The 16,226-nt window shown below is 41.0% G+C and overlaps 1 protein-coding gene across 5 annotated transcripts in view; it reads right to left on the reverse strand.

The window, feature by feature from the left end:
- Nucleotides 1-509: 509 nt before the first annotated feature.
- The window catches only part of zbtb44 (zinc finger and BTB domain containing 44), a 37,430-nt gene continuing 21,713 nt past the window's right edge, over nucleotides 510-16,226 (reverse strand). For 4 of the 5 annotated variants that reach the window (XM_061681229.1, XM_061681228.1, XM_061681226.1 and 1 more), the window contains exon 6: nucleotides 510-4,293. In XM_061681229.1, coding sequence (XP_061537213.1) covers nucleotides 3,879-4,293 — 415 coding nt within the window. In that variant the 3' untranslated portion in view covers nucleotides 510-3,878. The remainder of the gene's footprint in view (nucleotides 4,294-16,226) is intronic. The other variant, XM_061681230.1, reaches the window with a different exon arrangement.

A 16,226-nucleotide genomic window follows, 5' to 3' on the forward strand; every position in this document is an offset into this window, starting at 1 on the left:
TGGGAGAGAATTTTTGAGAAATATAAAATGTGAATATGAAATGCATACCCTTTTAAACTAAACATTCTTGTACAGCAGTTATCGATGACACAAATGTTGGCTTAAAGCAGCAATATTTACTTATTTAATTTTCATGTCTTCTAAAGGTTCCATTAGAAGCAGGGGGCCACGTCATGACAAGTTTAATCCTGCGAATAAAGTAGAATTTATAGTGAGCTTTGTTTAGGTGATCTCAAAGAGGCAGGCTGAGAAAGCCTCTCGTAAATTTCTTAAATGTTCCACCCAACTATTTATTCATTTTGGTAAAAATGATTCTCCTCAATCTCTGAACTGCCTGTCACCTTTTATGTAGACCTATTTTTTTCTGCACCATCTTTTGCTAAGAGACATATGCTGTATGCTGTTATTGAGACCAAATCCTTCTTCTTATCTGCATTTAAATGCACTACCACACCAAAAACTCTGTTCCCTACCGAAAAGAGCAGAAACAACCCCACACATGGTATTAGTTGTCTTTTTATTTGCATGTTATGCATTAACAAAAACACCCATTTTAATAACAGGACGACAGAGCCAGAACACTAACAAATTCAGAATCAGTACAACCACAAACCTCTAAAATACAGAGTGGTATTGTCAGTTTTTAAGAGCCAGCTGTAAAACAAACTCAGACACACCACAACATCAGTTCTCCCTAATGTGCAGTTTATATCACTAACAGGGATGTTCTAGGCAGTTTCTCAAAACTAAGTACAGTATCAAAGACAAAAAATACATTTGTCTGAAAGTAGGTTGTAATCAAGTAACCTACAATATAAGGAATATGCAACATACTATTTACGTATATACAGCATATTAATATTTAATATACACACACTGGGACAGTCACAGAATGAAGATTACCCCAACTGAAACTATTCACATTTAACAAGAAAGATGCCATCAAACAGTGACCATGGTATAAAATTCACCTATAAATACACATTTATATATATGCCATTATGAAGACAACTTTTAAATAAAGCCTAGACTGGTAGAAAACTGGTATACAACACCAAGTGTACACTGTAAAGGCATATCTCGTATAATAATCAAGATAATATTAAAACATTGCACAAAAAAGGGCTTAATACACAGGAAATAAAGGTCATGCTCCAGCAACAGATCCAAAACTAGGCTGTAAGATCAACATATTAAGACTTGACAGAACACACCAGCAACTAAACATGACATGCTCTCAACTTTACATAGCATAAACATGCAACTTCAGAGAGGAACACAGAGCAGAACAGAACCAACACGTTGTTTCACAGATCAAATGGGTGCTTTTTCAAAAAAATAAATGATACATTCTTTTTTTTTTTTTTTTTTTTTAAATACATCTATAATTCAGCATTCCGGGAACAGAATTGTAACTTTCAAAACAACATCTGTCCATGTATTGCACACATATTAGTTCACAAAAATAGTTGGGGCACTTTTCAGCAGCATTTTCATTTCATGTATACATATATATTTAAAAACAAAGTTTAAAAACAGACATCACAGACACAACAAGTGAAAAGCATATGATGGACACATGGAGAAAAAGTTGTAAAAATGTTTGATAGTGTGCAACGAGAGTTAATAGGTCCATTTACTAAGGCTAGCCTCATGGATGCACAATGTTGTACAGTTTCTTTAAGGACAAAACAGCAAAACCCCTTTAATAAACTGCATGGACCGCTTATCATGATTATCACTTTCTTTTATGTGCAAGTACTGATTGCCAAGGCAAATCCTCCAATGAGAGAAGAGAACATTTGGTCCTGGAGTAGGGGAGCTTGCTCTTAGTCCGACAAAAAGTCAAATGGCACAACTTTGAAAAGGTGGCTGACACAATGGCACTGTGTGACATAAACTCATCTCAAGACAGCACTCAGTGAATTTGAATAATTGAAACAGCTACAAAATCGCACAATGCTCATCTCTACAATCAACTCTTGTTGAAAAAAAAATGTTTACATCCTCTTATTTGAACCTAAAGTGGCAGCTGCATCATCTACAGAAGTCAGATACATAGTTAGCTAGTCAGTCAGTAGCATTCAACTCGTGGATATTACGTACAATGCAAGTCATTAATGTCTCTGATGTCTTATCAGCAATGTCTCGAAACTGAGTTGCACACAGAGGTTTCATTGTAAAATCACAAAAAATACAGGAATACGACCAAACATTTATCAAGTAATCTTGTCACATAAAATCAAGCAGCTCTGCTTTGCTCTGTTCTGCTTGAAAAAGTGGCCATGGGAAAGCCAGCACAACGTGTGCTTTGGTATCATCGCGCAGGGATAACATTTTGGAAACGAGTCACCTTGTAACAAACTTCCAGCAGTCATGCAACATCCATTGCATGACTGTTATGCAACTAGTCACTTTACAAATAAAGATCACAAACATTTATATGATCCAGCTGTTCATTGCTCTTTTTGTGACACCAAATATGTTGCTATTGCATTTAGGAATAGTAATAGTAATGGAAAACAAGTTCACATGTGGAGAAGTGATTGAAAAGAGGATATAACCAGATGTGGAGAAAGATTACAATGTAAAAGTGTAAAAATAAATTACATTATCAAATTATACGGGCTGGACTCTAACCAGCATTAAATGCTACATCAGCATTTGATTGCATTTGTTTCAGAGTTCAAACACTGAATCGTTTTGAAAATCTTGCAAATTGAAAGGAATCACCTTCCACAGTCGTGGCCAAAGGTTTTGGCAGTCAATGAAATTTCGGGTTTCGTGTTAATTTTGCTAGGTCACTTTTCACGTTTGTGATTCACATTGCTTATTGTTGTACAGAGCATATAGAATTATGCTTCTTAACTTTGGTATGCCTTTCTTTTTTCTGTTTTTAAAGCAGTGACGTGAACGAAGAAGCAAAACAGAGCACTACACTGGAGGGTTTTCCTTTGTCTTCTCATGATTACCCACTTGATCTGTCTAACCATAATAGATTTGGCAGACAATAAGGTCATACGATCACCTTCAAAGTTTACTTTTACTTGTCATTTTCCAAACAATGTCAGATGTATATGTGAGGTAATCCACACCTTTTGACCACAACTGTGTAATTGACTGAAAATGTTGTTTAGTATTTGCCAGTACCAATATTTTCGATGACTTGATATTTGACCACAGTGTTCACTTGTAAAAATAGCAGATCAGGAAAAAAGCATCCTGCAGAAAAATCATGAGGAACTTTTGCTTGAAATTTAAAATGTGTAAATTAACTTTGTGTGCATTCTATTAAAAATAGATGTACATACACAGACCTGACATTCTTCCACAACAGTCAGCATATACTGCGTTCAGACAGGAAACTACACAAATAGATATTGCAATAGACAATACTGACATTTAACTGTTTGCCTGTTGTAAAAGGACAGACCAGTGTGTGTCCATACAAACTGACACGATTGTAAAGGAAATTAAAAAAGCTCAGTTTGCAAAGGCTTGATTTGATATTGTTGGCAAACTCAAGTGCTCTTCGTCTATTCTCAGGCACTTTCCAAAAGAACCAGGCTAGAATTTAACATACAGTACCTCCAGTGGTAGTGCATTCACGTCAAATGGGATAAATAACTGTTTCAAACCGTCAACTACTTGTTAATGGAAAAAAAAACAAAAGAACATTTGACCTTAAATTACTCCTCTTATGGTGGAAAACCCATTACCAGGGTAACCAAAGTCTTGAGAAAATTTGATTGATGAATCTGTCAGTCATTTTTTGAAATGTGAACATGTCCACTTAACCTCTTTTGGCATCAATATTCCACAGATTTTCCCACGTATGACGACAAAGTAGCACATTACGGGCAAGAAGAACACTTGAATCACTCAATTGTCATGGAAGCCAACTCCCTGGCTTGAATATTCTGCATCTGATGGTGTTCTTGATCAAACACCTCAGGTGAACTGCCTCCTTCTCTGTTGTCCATTTTGGTCTCCTCTGCCAGGGCAGCAGCGCCACCAGCATGTATTTTGAAGGAGGTGGAGGCTTCCAGGGGATTCATGGAATCAGGTGAAAGGAAGCCAGGTGAGCTCTCGCAATTCTGGGTAGAGGAGGAGACCTGGGAGATGACCGGCATCTGGATGGAGGAGGAGGACGAGGCGGTAATTGTAGTGGATGTGGAAGTGCTGCCCGCATAGACTGGGTGATGTTGGGATTCTTCCAATTCGTACTGGACTCCCAGCACCTCCTCTTCCTCCTCCTGCACCTGGCTCAGGTAGTCGGGCACGAGGAAATCACTTTTAGGAGAGAGAAAAAAAACACATCACAGCCTTTTCACTTCTACCCTGTAACGTTTTATTTCGACAAATCAAAACGGGTTTAGAAAAAAAGCATTGTATTTTAATAATGCACTTTTTTGGAGTGCCCCCTTCTTTTGATATGTGCCCCACCTAAAAAACACCATTTGGAGAAAAAACTTTGTTCAAAGATATATTGTTCCTGACAGACAGATGAACATTTGTGGTGTGCAAGTCATATTTGTAGTTTGCAGAATACTGTCCAATAGGCATGAGAGCAAAAATATACCATCATATGTGTAAAATTCCATTAGTGGGAATAATAATAATAATAAAAATAATTAATAATAATCCAATCCTTAATAAAGAAAAACACATAAGGTATGATGACTAGGAGTTGCACATATAATTGATTCTTTGATGCATTGCAATAAAATGTAAATGATTCTGAATCGATGATGCATTGCGAGAATTGACTATAAAATAACAATGCTTGAGGAACGTCATCTAAATGCGTCAACACAACAAATTTGATTGAGCACCTGAAGAATGTACACAAGGAGCATGGCGCGTTCAAGCATCGCAGCGTGGGGGGGAAAAAAAAAACAAAGTCAAATGGAAAGTTAGAGTAAGCATGTCATTAACAGTATTTATTAAAGTAATTTAATTGCAATAAAGTAATTTTATTACAGTAAGTTAGCACCCATTATTTCTGTCAGGTTGTAATGTTGATTTGACCTAAACTTATGTCAGTGGCCAATCCTTGAATGCCCCCGAGAGGTCATTGGTGTTTTAACTTTTGTCTAAAATGCTAGAGAATAATTTGAGCTGGGATGGGCTCCAGCATGCCCGCGACCCTTGTGAGGATAAGCTGAACAAAAAATGTATGAATGGATGGATACAGTATACATTGCACAAGTACAACCCCAATTCCAAAGAAGTTGGGACGTTGTTTTAAACATAAATAAAAACAGAATACAATGATTTATAAATCATGTTCGACCTGTATTTAATTGAATACAGCACAAAGACAAGATATTTAATGTTCAAACTGATAAACTTTATTGTTTTTAGCAAATAATCATTAACTTGGAATTTTATGGCTACAACACGTTCCAAAAAATCTGGGTGATGTTTACCACTGTTCAACAGTCCGGGGTCTCCGTTGTCGTATTTTACGCTTCATAATGCGCCACACATTTTCAATGGGAGACAGGTCTGGACTGCAGGCATGACAGTCTAGTAACTGCACTCTTTTACTACGGTTTTACTACTAACACGTGCAGAATGTGGTTTGGCATTGTCTTGCTGAAATAAGCAGGGGTGTCCATGAAAAAGACGTTGCTTGGATGGCAGCATGTTTCTCCAAAACCTGTAGGTACCTTTCAGCATGAATGGTGCCTTCACAGATGTGTAAATTACCCATGCCATTGGTACTAACACAGCCCCATACCATCACAGATGCTGGCTTTTGAACTTTGCTTCCATAACAGTCCGGATGGTTCTTTTCCTCTTTGGCCCGGAGGACACGACGTCCACGATTTCCAAAAACAATTTTAAATGTGGACTCGTCAGACCACAGAACACTTTTCCACTTTGCATCAGTCCATCTTAGATGAGCTCAGGCCCAGAGAAGCCGGCGCCGTTTCTGGGTGTTGTTGATGAATGGCTTTTGCTTTGCATAGTAGAGTTTCAAGTTGCACTTACGGATGTAGCGCCGAACTGTATTTAGTGACATTGGTTTTCTGAAATGTTCTTGAGCCCATGTGGTGATATCCTTTACACATTGATGTCGGTTTTTGATGCAGTGCCGCCTGAGGGATGGAATGTCACGGGCATTCAATGTTGGTTTTCGGCCTTGCCGCTTACGTGCAGTGATTTCTCCAGTTTCTCAGAACCTTTTGATGATATTATGGATGATGATGATGAAATCCCTAAATTCCTTGCAATTGTACGTTGAGCAACATCTTGATTACATCTTGTGCAGACGATGTAATCTGAAGGAGGTTACCGACTGTAAGGTAGTGGTAGGGGAAAGTGTGGCTAGACAGCATAGGATGGTGGTGTGTAAGATGACTCTGGTGGTGGGGAGGAAGATTAGGAAGACAAAGGCAGAGCAGAGAACCATCTGGTGGAAGCTGAGACAGGACTAGTGTTGTGCAGCTTTTCGGGAAGAGGTAAGATAGGCTCTCGATGGACAGGAGGAGCTTTCAGAAGACTGGACCACTGCAGCCAAGGTGATCAGAGAGGCAGGCTGGAGAGTACTTGGTGTATCTTCTGGCAGGAAAGGAGAGAAGGAGACTTGGTAGTGGAACCTCACAGTACAGGAAATCATACAAGAAAAAAGGTTAGCTAAGAAGAAGTGGGAAACTGAGAGGACCGAGGAGAGGCGAAAGGAATACATTGAGATGTGACACAGGGCAAAGGTAGAGGTGGCAAAGGCCAAACAAGAGGCATATGATGACATGTATGCCAGGTTTGGCACTAAAAAAGGAGAAAATGATCTATAGAGGTTGGCCAGACAGAGGGATAGAGATGGGAAGGATGTGCAGCAGGTTAGGGTGATTAAGGATAGAGATGGAAATATGTTGACTGGTCCCAGTAGGGTGCGAGATAGATGGAAAGAATACTTCGAGGAGTTGATGAATGAGGAAAATGAGAGAGAAGGGAGAATAGAAGAGGCAAGTGTGGTGGACCAGGAAGTGGCAATGATCAGTAAGGGGGAAGCTAGAAAGGCATTAAAGAGGTTGAAAAATGGAAAGGCAGTTGGTCCTGATGACATTCCTGTGGAGGTATGGAAGCGTCTAGGTGGCTGTGGAGTTTTTGACCAGCTTGTTCAATAGAATTCTAGCACGTGAGAAGATGCCTGACGAATGGAGGAACAGTGTGTCCATTTTTATGAACAAGGGTGATGTGCAGAGCTGTGGGAACTATAGAGGAATAAAGTTGATGAGCCACACAATGACATTATGGGAAAGAGTAGTGGAGGCTAGACTCAGGACAGAAGTGAATATTTGCGAGCAACATTATGGTTTCATGCCGAGAAAGAGTACCACAGATGCATTATTTGCCTTGAGGATATGTTGATAGAAAAGTACAGAGAAGGTCAGAAGGAGCTACATTGTGTCGTTGTAGATCTAGAGAATGACAGAGTACCCAGAGAGGAGCTGTGGTACTGCGTGCGACAGTCTGGAGTGGCAGAGAAGTATGTTAGAATAATACAGGACATGGTAGAAGGGAGCAGAACAGTGGTGAGGTATGGTGTTGGTGTGACAGACGAATTTAAGGTGGAGGTGGGACTGCATCAGGGATCAGCCCTGAGCCCCTTCCTGTTTGCAGTGGTGATGGATAGGCTAACAGATGAGGTTAGACTGGAATCCCCGTGGACCATGATGTTTGCAGATGACATTGTGATCTGCAGTGAAAGCAGGGAGCAGGTGGAGGAACAGTTGGAAAGATGGAGGCATGCACTGGAAAGCAGAGGAATGAAGATTAATGAATGAAGATAAATTCCAAGATGGCGCCTACCAGTGTGGTCGCCTCGGTAACGCGCACTCTAGTATTGTCTTTGTGTTTTTCGTCCGTCTTTGGAGACCTTACACGACTCACTTACACAAGGGGAGACCTGCTAACCATCAAGGAGGCTACTCCGGACTTTCTGTCACCAACTTTCGAATATCCGCTGAGTTCTTTCCCCGAGCTACTCACCGGAGCGGCGTCCGCGGTTTTCGGCGCATGGAGACGGAAGCGGCGCCACAGAGGGAAGCGAGCCGGCATTCAGGTGAAACTCCGCAAGAGAGGACGCAGATTGGCGTTCCTGTCGATCCACCTCGCGAATGTACGTTCCCTACCCAACAAAATGGACGAGCTTCATCCTCTGAAAGACCAGTAAAGACTTCGGACGTTCCGCGGCCATGTGCTTCACAGAGACCTGGCTTTGCGATGCTGTACCCGATGGCGCCGTCATGCTTCCCAGCTTCAACATTCATCGAGCGGACCGCGACATGCAATCATCGGGGAAATCAAAGGGCGGCGGGATATGCCTCCATATCAACGAAAAATGGTGTTCGGACGTCACGGTGCTCAGCACATACTGCAGCCCGCATTTGGAGCCGCTATTCTTAAACTGTAAACCATTCTACTCACCATGTGAGTTTGCATCGTTCATACTGGCTGGAGTCTATATTACGCCTCAAGCTAACACGAACGCCGCATTGCTAACGCTCGCCGAACAAGTCAACGAAATTGGAAAAAAAACACGCGGACTCACCCCTCATTATTCTCGGGGACTTTAACAAAGCTAAACTCAACCACGAACTCCCTAAATACAAGCAGCACATCGACTGTCCTACCAGGGAAAATAATACTTTAGACCACTGCTACACTACGGTAAAAAACGCATACCGTGCTATACCTTGTGCAGCCCTGGGCTCGTCTGATCACTGCTTAATTCACTTAATACCGACGTACAGGCAAGAACTTAAATGTGAAAACAGTGAAAAAGTGGACCAATGAAGCCAAGATGGAACTTCAAAGCTGTTTAGACTGCACAGACTGGAGTGTCTTTGAAAATTCAGCTGGCAGCCTGAATGAATATACAGACACTGTCACATCCTATATCAGTTTCTGTGAAGAGGTTTGCGTACCAACAAAATCATTTCGCACATTCAACAACAACAAGCCGTGGTTCACTGCTAAACTTAAGCAGCTTCGCCAAGCTAAGGAGAACGCATATCAGAGCGGGGACAGGGCCCTGTATAATCGAGCTAGAAACAAGCTTACTAAAGAAATTAACATTGCAAAGAGGATCTATGCAGGAAAGTTGGAAAAACAGTTTAGCGCAAACGACTCTAAATCAGTCTGGCATGCATTCCAATCGCTGACTAATTACAAGCGACGATCCCCCCAAGCTGAGAACAATAGCACACTAGCCAACGACTTAGGAAAGGACAGTTTTACACCACACACCCACCCGGCCGCACCCGCGACCACAACCACACCTCTGACTTCTGCGTTAACCATCCATGAACAGGATGTGAGACGCATCTTCAAACAACAGAAGATTAACAAAGCGACAGGCCCGGACCATGTGTCCCCATCCTGCCTCAAAGTCTGCACGGACCAGCTCGCTCCAGTCTTCACTCAGATCTTCAACAGATCTTCGGAAATGTGCGAAGTTCTATCCTGTTTCAAACGCTCCACCATCATTCCAGTCCCCAAGAAACCTGCAATCTCTGGTCTGAATGACTACAGGCCTGTCTCTTTGACATCTGTGGTCATGAAGTCCTTTGAACGTCTCGTGCTGGACCACCTCAAGAGTGTCACAGGTCCCCTGCTGGACCCCCTGCAGTTTGCCTACCAAGCGAACAGGTCTGCGGATGATGCAGTCAACATGGGACTGCACTTCATCCTAGAACACCTCGACAGTGCAGGGACCTACGCAAGGATCCTGTTCGTGGACTTCAGCTCAGCGTTCAACACCATCATCCCTGAACTCCTTTCAACCAAGCTTCTCCAGCTCAGCGTCTCACCTGCCATCTGCCAGTGGATTTACAGCTTTCTGACGGGCAGGACACAGCAGGTCAGGCTGGGGGCGGCCACCTCATCCACACGCAGCATCAGCACTGGGGCGCCCCAAGGTTGTGTCCTCTCTCCAGCTGCTCTTCTCTCTCTACACGAACGACTGCACCTCAGCGAACCCGACTGTCAAACTCCTGAAGTTTGCAGATGACACCACTGTCATCGGCCTCATCTAGGACGGTGACGAGTCTGCATATCGACAGGAAGCGGAGCGGCTGGAGCTGTGGTGCGGCCGACACAACCTGGAGCTGAACACGCTCAAGACTGTAGAGATGATCGTGGACTTCAGGAGGCATCCTTCGCCACAGCTGCCCCTCACGTTGTCCAGCTGCCTTGTGTCAACCGTCGAGACCTTCAAGTTCCTGGGAATTACAATCTCTCAGGACCTGAAGTGGGAGACCAACATCAACTCCGTCCTCAAAAAGGCCCAGCAGAGGATGTACTTCCTGCGGCTTCTGAGAAAGCACGGCCTGCCACCGGAGCTGCTGAGACAGTTCTACACAGCGGTCATCGAATCAGTCCTGTGTTCTTCCATCACAGTCTGGTTTGGTGCTGCTACAAAAAAGGACAAACTCCGACTGCAACGGACAATCAAAACTGCTGAAAGGATTGTCGGTACCCCCCTACCCACCATTGAGGACTTGCACGCTGCCAGAACTAAGACAAGGGCGTGCAAAATCCTCTCGGACCCTCCGCACCCTGGTCACCAGCTCTTCCAGCTCCTTCCCTACCGATCAATGCAAACTAGAACTAGTCGACATTCCAACAGCTTCTTCCCTCTTGCGATCAACTTCTTAAACACCTAACCTATAATTCCATTACAATAAGATGGCAATTTTTTTACTTGAGTTCGTAGTCACATTTCTGTGGGGCCAATTATGTATTACTCGTGCACTCACTGTAGTTGTCTCGCCATGCTGCACTATTTGCATTTACTGGCCACTCATGCCAGAGTAGCATCTGCTCCATTTGCACACTGATTGAGGAGTATCTGTAACATTTGCACAACCAACATTGTCCCAGATTATCGCACTACTCGTCACTTTAATCCGCATACACTCCTTGAAGTCTCAGCGCCCTTTGCACAATGGTCATTGCACCGGACTATTGCAATATTAGTCATTTGAACTGCTCTAAGTGCTAGAGGACTCCGCATCTTTTTGCACAATTGTTTTTTGTCAATGTCTTTATGTCTCCAAAGTGTTCTGTAAATTGACTGTCTGTTGTACTAGAGCGGCTCCAACTACCGGAGACAAATTCCTTGTGTGTTTTGGACATACTTGGCAAATAAAGATGATTCTGATTCTGATTAGCCGAAGTAAGACAGAATATATGTGCATGAATGAGATGAATGAGAGGGGTGGTGGGGGAAGAGTGAGGCTACAGGGAGAAGAGATAGCAAGGGTGGAAGACTTTAAATACTTGAGGTCAACCGTCCAGTACAATGGTGAGTGTGGTCAGGAAGTGAAGAAACGGGTCCAAGCAGGTTGGAACGGGTGGAGGAAGGTGTCAGGTGTGTTATGTGACAGAAGAGTCTCTGCTAGGTTGAAGGGCAAAGTTTATAAAACCGTGGTGAGGCCAGCCATGATGTACAGATTAGAGACAGTGGCACTGAAGAGGCAACAGGAAGCAGAGCTGGAGGTGGCGGAAATAAAGATGTTGAGGTTCGCTCTCGGAGTGACCAGGTTGGATAAAATTAGAAATGAGCTCATCAGAGGGACAGCCGAGCTTCGATGTTTTGGGAGACAAAGTTAGAGAGAGCAGACTTTGATGGTTTGGACACGTCCAGAGGAGAAATAGTGAGTATATTGGTAGAAGGATGATGAGGGTGGAGCTGCCAGGCAAGAGAGCTCGCGGAAGACCAAAGAGAAGGTTGATGGATGTCGTGAGGGCAGTTGGTGTTTGAGAGGAGGATGCAGGAGATAGGCTTACATGGAAAAGGATGACACGCTGTGGCGACCCCTAAAGGTACAAGCCGACAGGAAAAGAAGAAGAAGATGGCACCCACCTGTTCCCAATTAGCCTGTTCACCTGTGGAATGTTCCAAACAGGTGTTTGATGATGATTCCTCAACTTTCTCAGTCTTTTTTGCACCCTGTCCCAGCTTTTTTTAACGTGTTGCAGCCATAAAATTCTAAGTTAATGATTATTTGCTAAAAACAATAAAGTTTGTCAGTTTGATAAATATCTTCTTTGTAGTGTATTCAATTAAATATAGGTTGAACATGATTTGCAAATCATTGTATTCTGTTTTTATTTATGTTTAACACAACATCCCAACTTCATTGGAATTGGGGTTTTATAAATATATGGGGATTTGAACCCCAGTCCTCAGAACTGTGAGGCGGATGTGCAAAAACCAGTCATCCAACGCTATATGTGTGTGTGTGTTTTTTATATATATATACATATATATATATATACATATATATATATATATATATATATATATATATATATATATATATATATATATATATATATGTATATATATATATATGTATATATACATATATATATATATACATATATATATATGTATATATATATATATATGTATATATATATATATATACATATATATATATGTATATATATATATATATGTATATATACATATATATATATATATATATATATATATACATATATATATACATATATATATATATATACATATATATATATATATATACATATATATATATATATACATATATATATATATATATATATATATACATATATATATATACATATATATATATATATATACATATATATATATATATATATATATACATATATATATATATACATATATATATATATACATATATATATATATATATATATATATATATATATATATATATATATACATATACATATATATATATATATATATACATATATATATATATATATATATATATACATATATATATATATATATATATATATATATATATACATATACATATATATATATATATATATATATATATACATATATATATATATATATATATATATATATATATATATATATATATATATATATATATATATATATATATATATATAGTTAGTGTTAATATATATATGTATTTACATCTAGATGTGTTAAACAACTCAGGACAGAGCACCTTTTGCTTGAAGACACCCACTTTTCAAGTGAGCAAAATTGGAACAGACATTATTAAATTAACTTTAAGTGAATAACATTTAATATTTGGTGGCATAACCCTAACTTGCAATGACTGCATCAAGCCTGCAACCCATTGACTTCACCAGACTGTTGCATTCTTCATTTGAAATGCTTTTCCAGGCCTTTACTGCAGCCTCTTTCAGTTCTTGTTTGTTTCTGGGGGTTTCTCCCTTCAGTCTCCTTTTCAGGTGGTAAAATGCAGGCTCTATTGGGTTAAGGTCCGGTAATTGACTTGGCTAGTCGAAGACCTTCCACTTTTTCCCCCTGATGAAGTCCTTTTTTGTGTTGGCAGTGTGTTTTGGGTCATTGTCTTGTTGCATGATGAAGCTTCTCCCGATTAGTTTGGATGCATTTTTTCTGTAAATTTCCAGACAAAATGGTTTTGTAGACTTCAGAATTCATTCTGCTGCTACCAACATGAGTTATATCATCAAGAAAGACGAGTGAGCCCGTTCCAGAAGCAGCCATGCAAGCCCAACCCATAACATTACCTCCACCATGCTTCACAGATGAGCTTGTGTTTTGGATCATAAGTAGATCCTTTCTTTCTACATACTTTGGCCTTTCCATCCCTTTGGTAGAGGTTAATCTTGCTCTCATCAGTCCAGAAAACTTTGTTCCAAAACATTTGTGGCTCATCTCTGTAGTTCTTTGCAAAATCCAATCTGGCCTTCCGATTCTTTTTGCTGATGAGTGGTTTGCATCTTGTGGTATGCCCTGTATATTTCTTCTCTCAAAGTCTTCTTCGAACGGTGGATTGTGATACCTTCACCCCTGCCCTGTGGAGGTTGGCACTGATGCCACCGACTGTTGTCTTTGGGTGTTTCTTCACAGGTCTCGCAATGTTTCTGTCATCAACTACTGTTGATACCCTTGGCCGACCTTCTCGATGTCTGTTGCTTAGTACACCTGTAGTTTCTTTTTCAGGACATCCCAAATTGTTGTATTGGCTATGTCCAATGTTTGTGCAATAGCTCTGATTGCTTTTTTCTCTTCTCTCAGCTTCAAAATGGTTTGCTTTTTTGCCATAGACAGCTCTCTGGTCTTCATGTTTGCTTAAGCAAAAGCAGCTCTCACAGGTGAAACCCTAAGCCAAAAAAAAGCACTATCTAATGTTTAAGCAATCAATCTAAAAGGCAACACCTGAGCAACTACAAACACTCATTAATCACATGTTCTAATACTTTTGGACACTTGAAAAGTGGGTGGCTTCAAAAAGAAAAGTGCTCTGTCCCGAGCTGTTTAACACATGAAGATGAAAATACCATGAAATATAAGCAGTAACTCTGAACTTTTGTCACATATTCATCTTTTGATCTGAAACCCAAATGTCTTCAGTATACAACAAAAACAAAGGAATTAACCTTGCCGTTCCAATACTTTTGGAAGGGACTGCATGGGACATATAGCAGACATGCAAACACCAAAGGCATGAAAAAGGTGACAAAAAACAAAAACATTGTCAGGGATCTGTGGGGATCCCCTGGGTCCCTGCAGAGACTTTATTTTAATTCTAATATAAATTAAGCAATCTGGAAGACTCTGTTTGCATGTTCTCCCCGTGCCTGTGTGGCCTTTCTCCGGGCACTCCGGTTTCCTCCCACATCCCAAAAACATGCATGCTAGGTTAATTGACAACTCTAAATTGCCCGTAGGTGTGAATGTGAGTGCGAATGGTTGTTTGTTTGTATGTGCCTTGCGATTGGCTGGCAACCAGTTCAGGGTGTACCCCGCCTCCTGCCCGATGATAGCTGGGATAGGCTCCAGCACGCCCTAGTGAGGAGAAGCGGCTCAGAAAATGGATGGTTGGATGGATGGAAGACTCTGAATAGTACAATAAGGCAAAATAAACACATTTTCTTCACGCAGAAAAACATTTATTTACACAGCGCAAGTACATGTTGATGTACAAATTTAAGATGAAGTTTAAATTTGCCTAATTTCTTTGCTTTTTTTGTTTTGGCCTCCAACTGGAGCCAGGCCCATCTCCACCTGTACCTGATGCCTGCTTCAAGCTGTGCCTCATGAATAGCATCCTCCTCTTTAAATGTCAGATGACAAAGATGTTATGGGGTCAGTTAAAATTCATATTTGCATTTTTGTTCTGTAATACATGCAGGTAACATCCAGCAAGTTCTCAACTATAGTTTAGCTAAAAAAGTAAGTTTTTATTACGTGTATTGAACATACCCGAAGATCAAGACGCCGGGTTGTAGTTACTCTATCCACCGCAAGGGCGACCAGAAGTGATGCTGCAATTGACAAACACAGCGCACTACACTCCATATGCAATGGCGAGCAACGTGTTGGAATATGAGGAGGAAGAGGATTTGGACGTACAGGAGCACCCAACTGAACTTGGCATCGTCAAACCGTACATGTTTGAGCCGATCAGGAAGTCGGAACCTGACAGTGACGACGACGAGCAGCCAAGTAGCAGCTATACAACAGAAAAAGAGAGTGACCACTGGCTCGATGTGACAGTATGTCAAAAGCATGTTTTTTTATAGTCATGGCTTGAAATAATGGCTCCCCAGGGGTGCCAATATTTTTTAGCATGACTATGCGTACTATATATTTATATATGTTTCACTGACATGGCACAAGCTTTCACATCGTATGCAGCATTCCTATATATTGTGTGCTCTAGTAGCTTTATAACACGCCGCACAGAAAGTCTTTGCCGAGTCTGTTGGCTTGTGATACAGGCAAAAGTACAGACGACAGTACTGAAAAGTACTGCGTGGATTCTTTTTTTTCTACTGCCCAGTGCATAGTAACCATAATAGAGTCGTAGGTATATACAAGGAAATCCTCACCTCTTGTCTGTGCCGCTTTGCCACAGCACCGTGGTGGCTGCGAGATTTAGGTCTCTTGCTGGTGGTTGAGGTCCCCATGGCCGTAGGAAAAATAGTTGGCACCGCAGCTTGTTTTAGCCTTTACCTCTGTAGCCAATGCTTTCTCCAAGTCTTTCTCAAAACACTCCGGTTCGAAGTGATCAGCACAGAGTTTGGAATGCTTGCTTGGCACCCATAGCTGACCACGTTTCTTCCCCTGTCGATTGACTTTCCCTATCCACTGGTCACGTATTCCTTTTTCACTTGGAAAGCCCCAAAAACTCTTGCCACTGCCTGAACCATTT

The sequence above is a fragment of the Phycodurus eques genome, chromosome 7 (assembly GCF_024500275.1).
Source record: "Phycodurus eques isolate BA_2022a chromosome 7, UOR_Pequ_1.1, whole genome shotgun sequence".
NCBI lineage: Eukaryota > Metazoa > Chordata > Actinopteri > Syngnathiformes > Syngnathidae > Phycodurus > Phycodurus eques.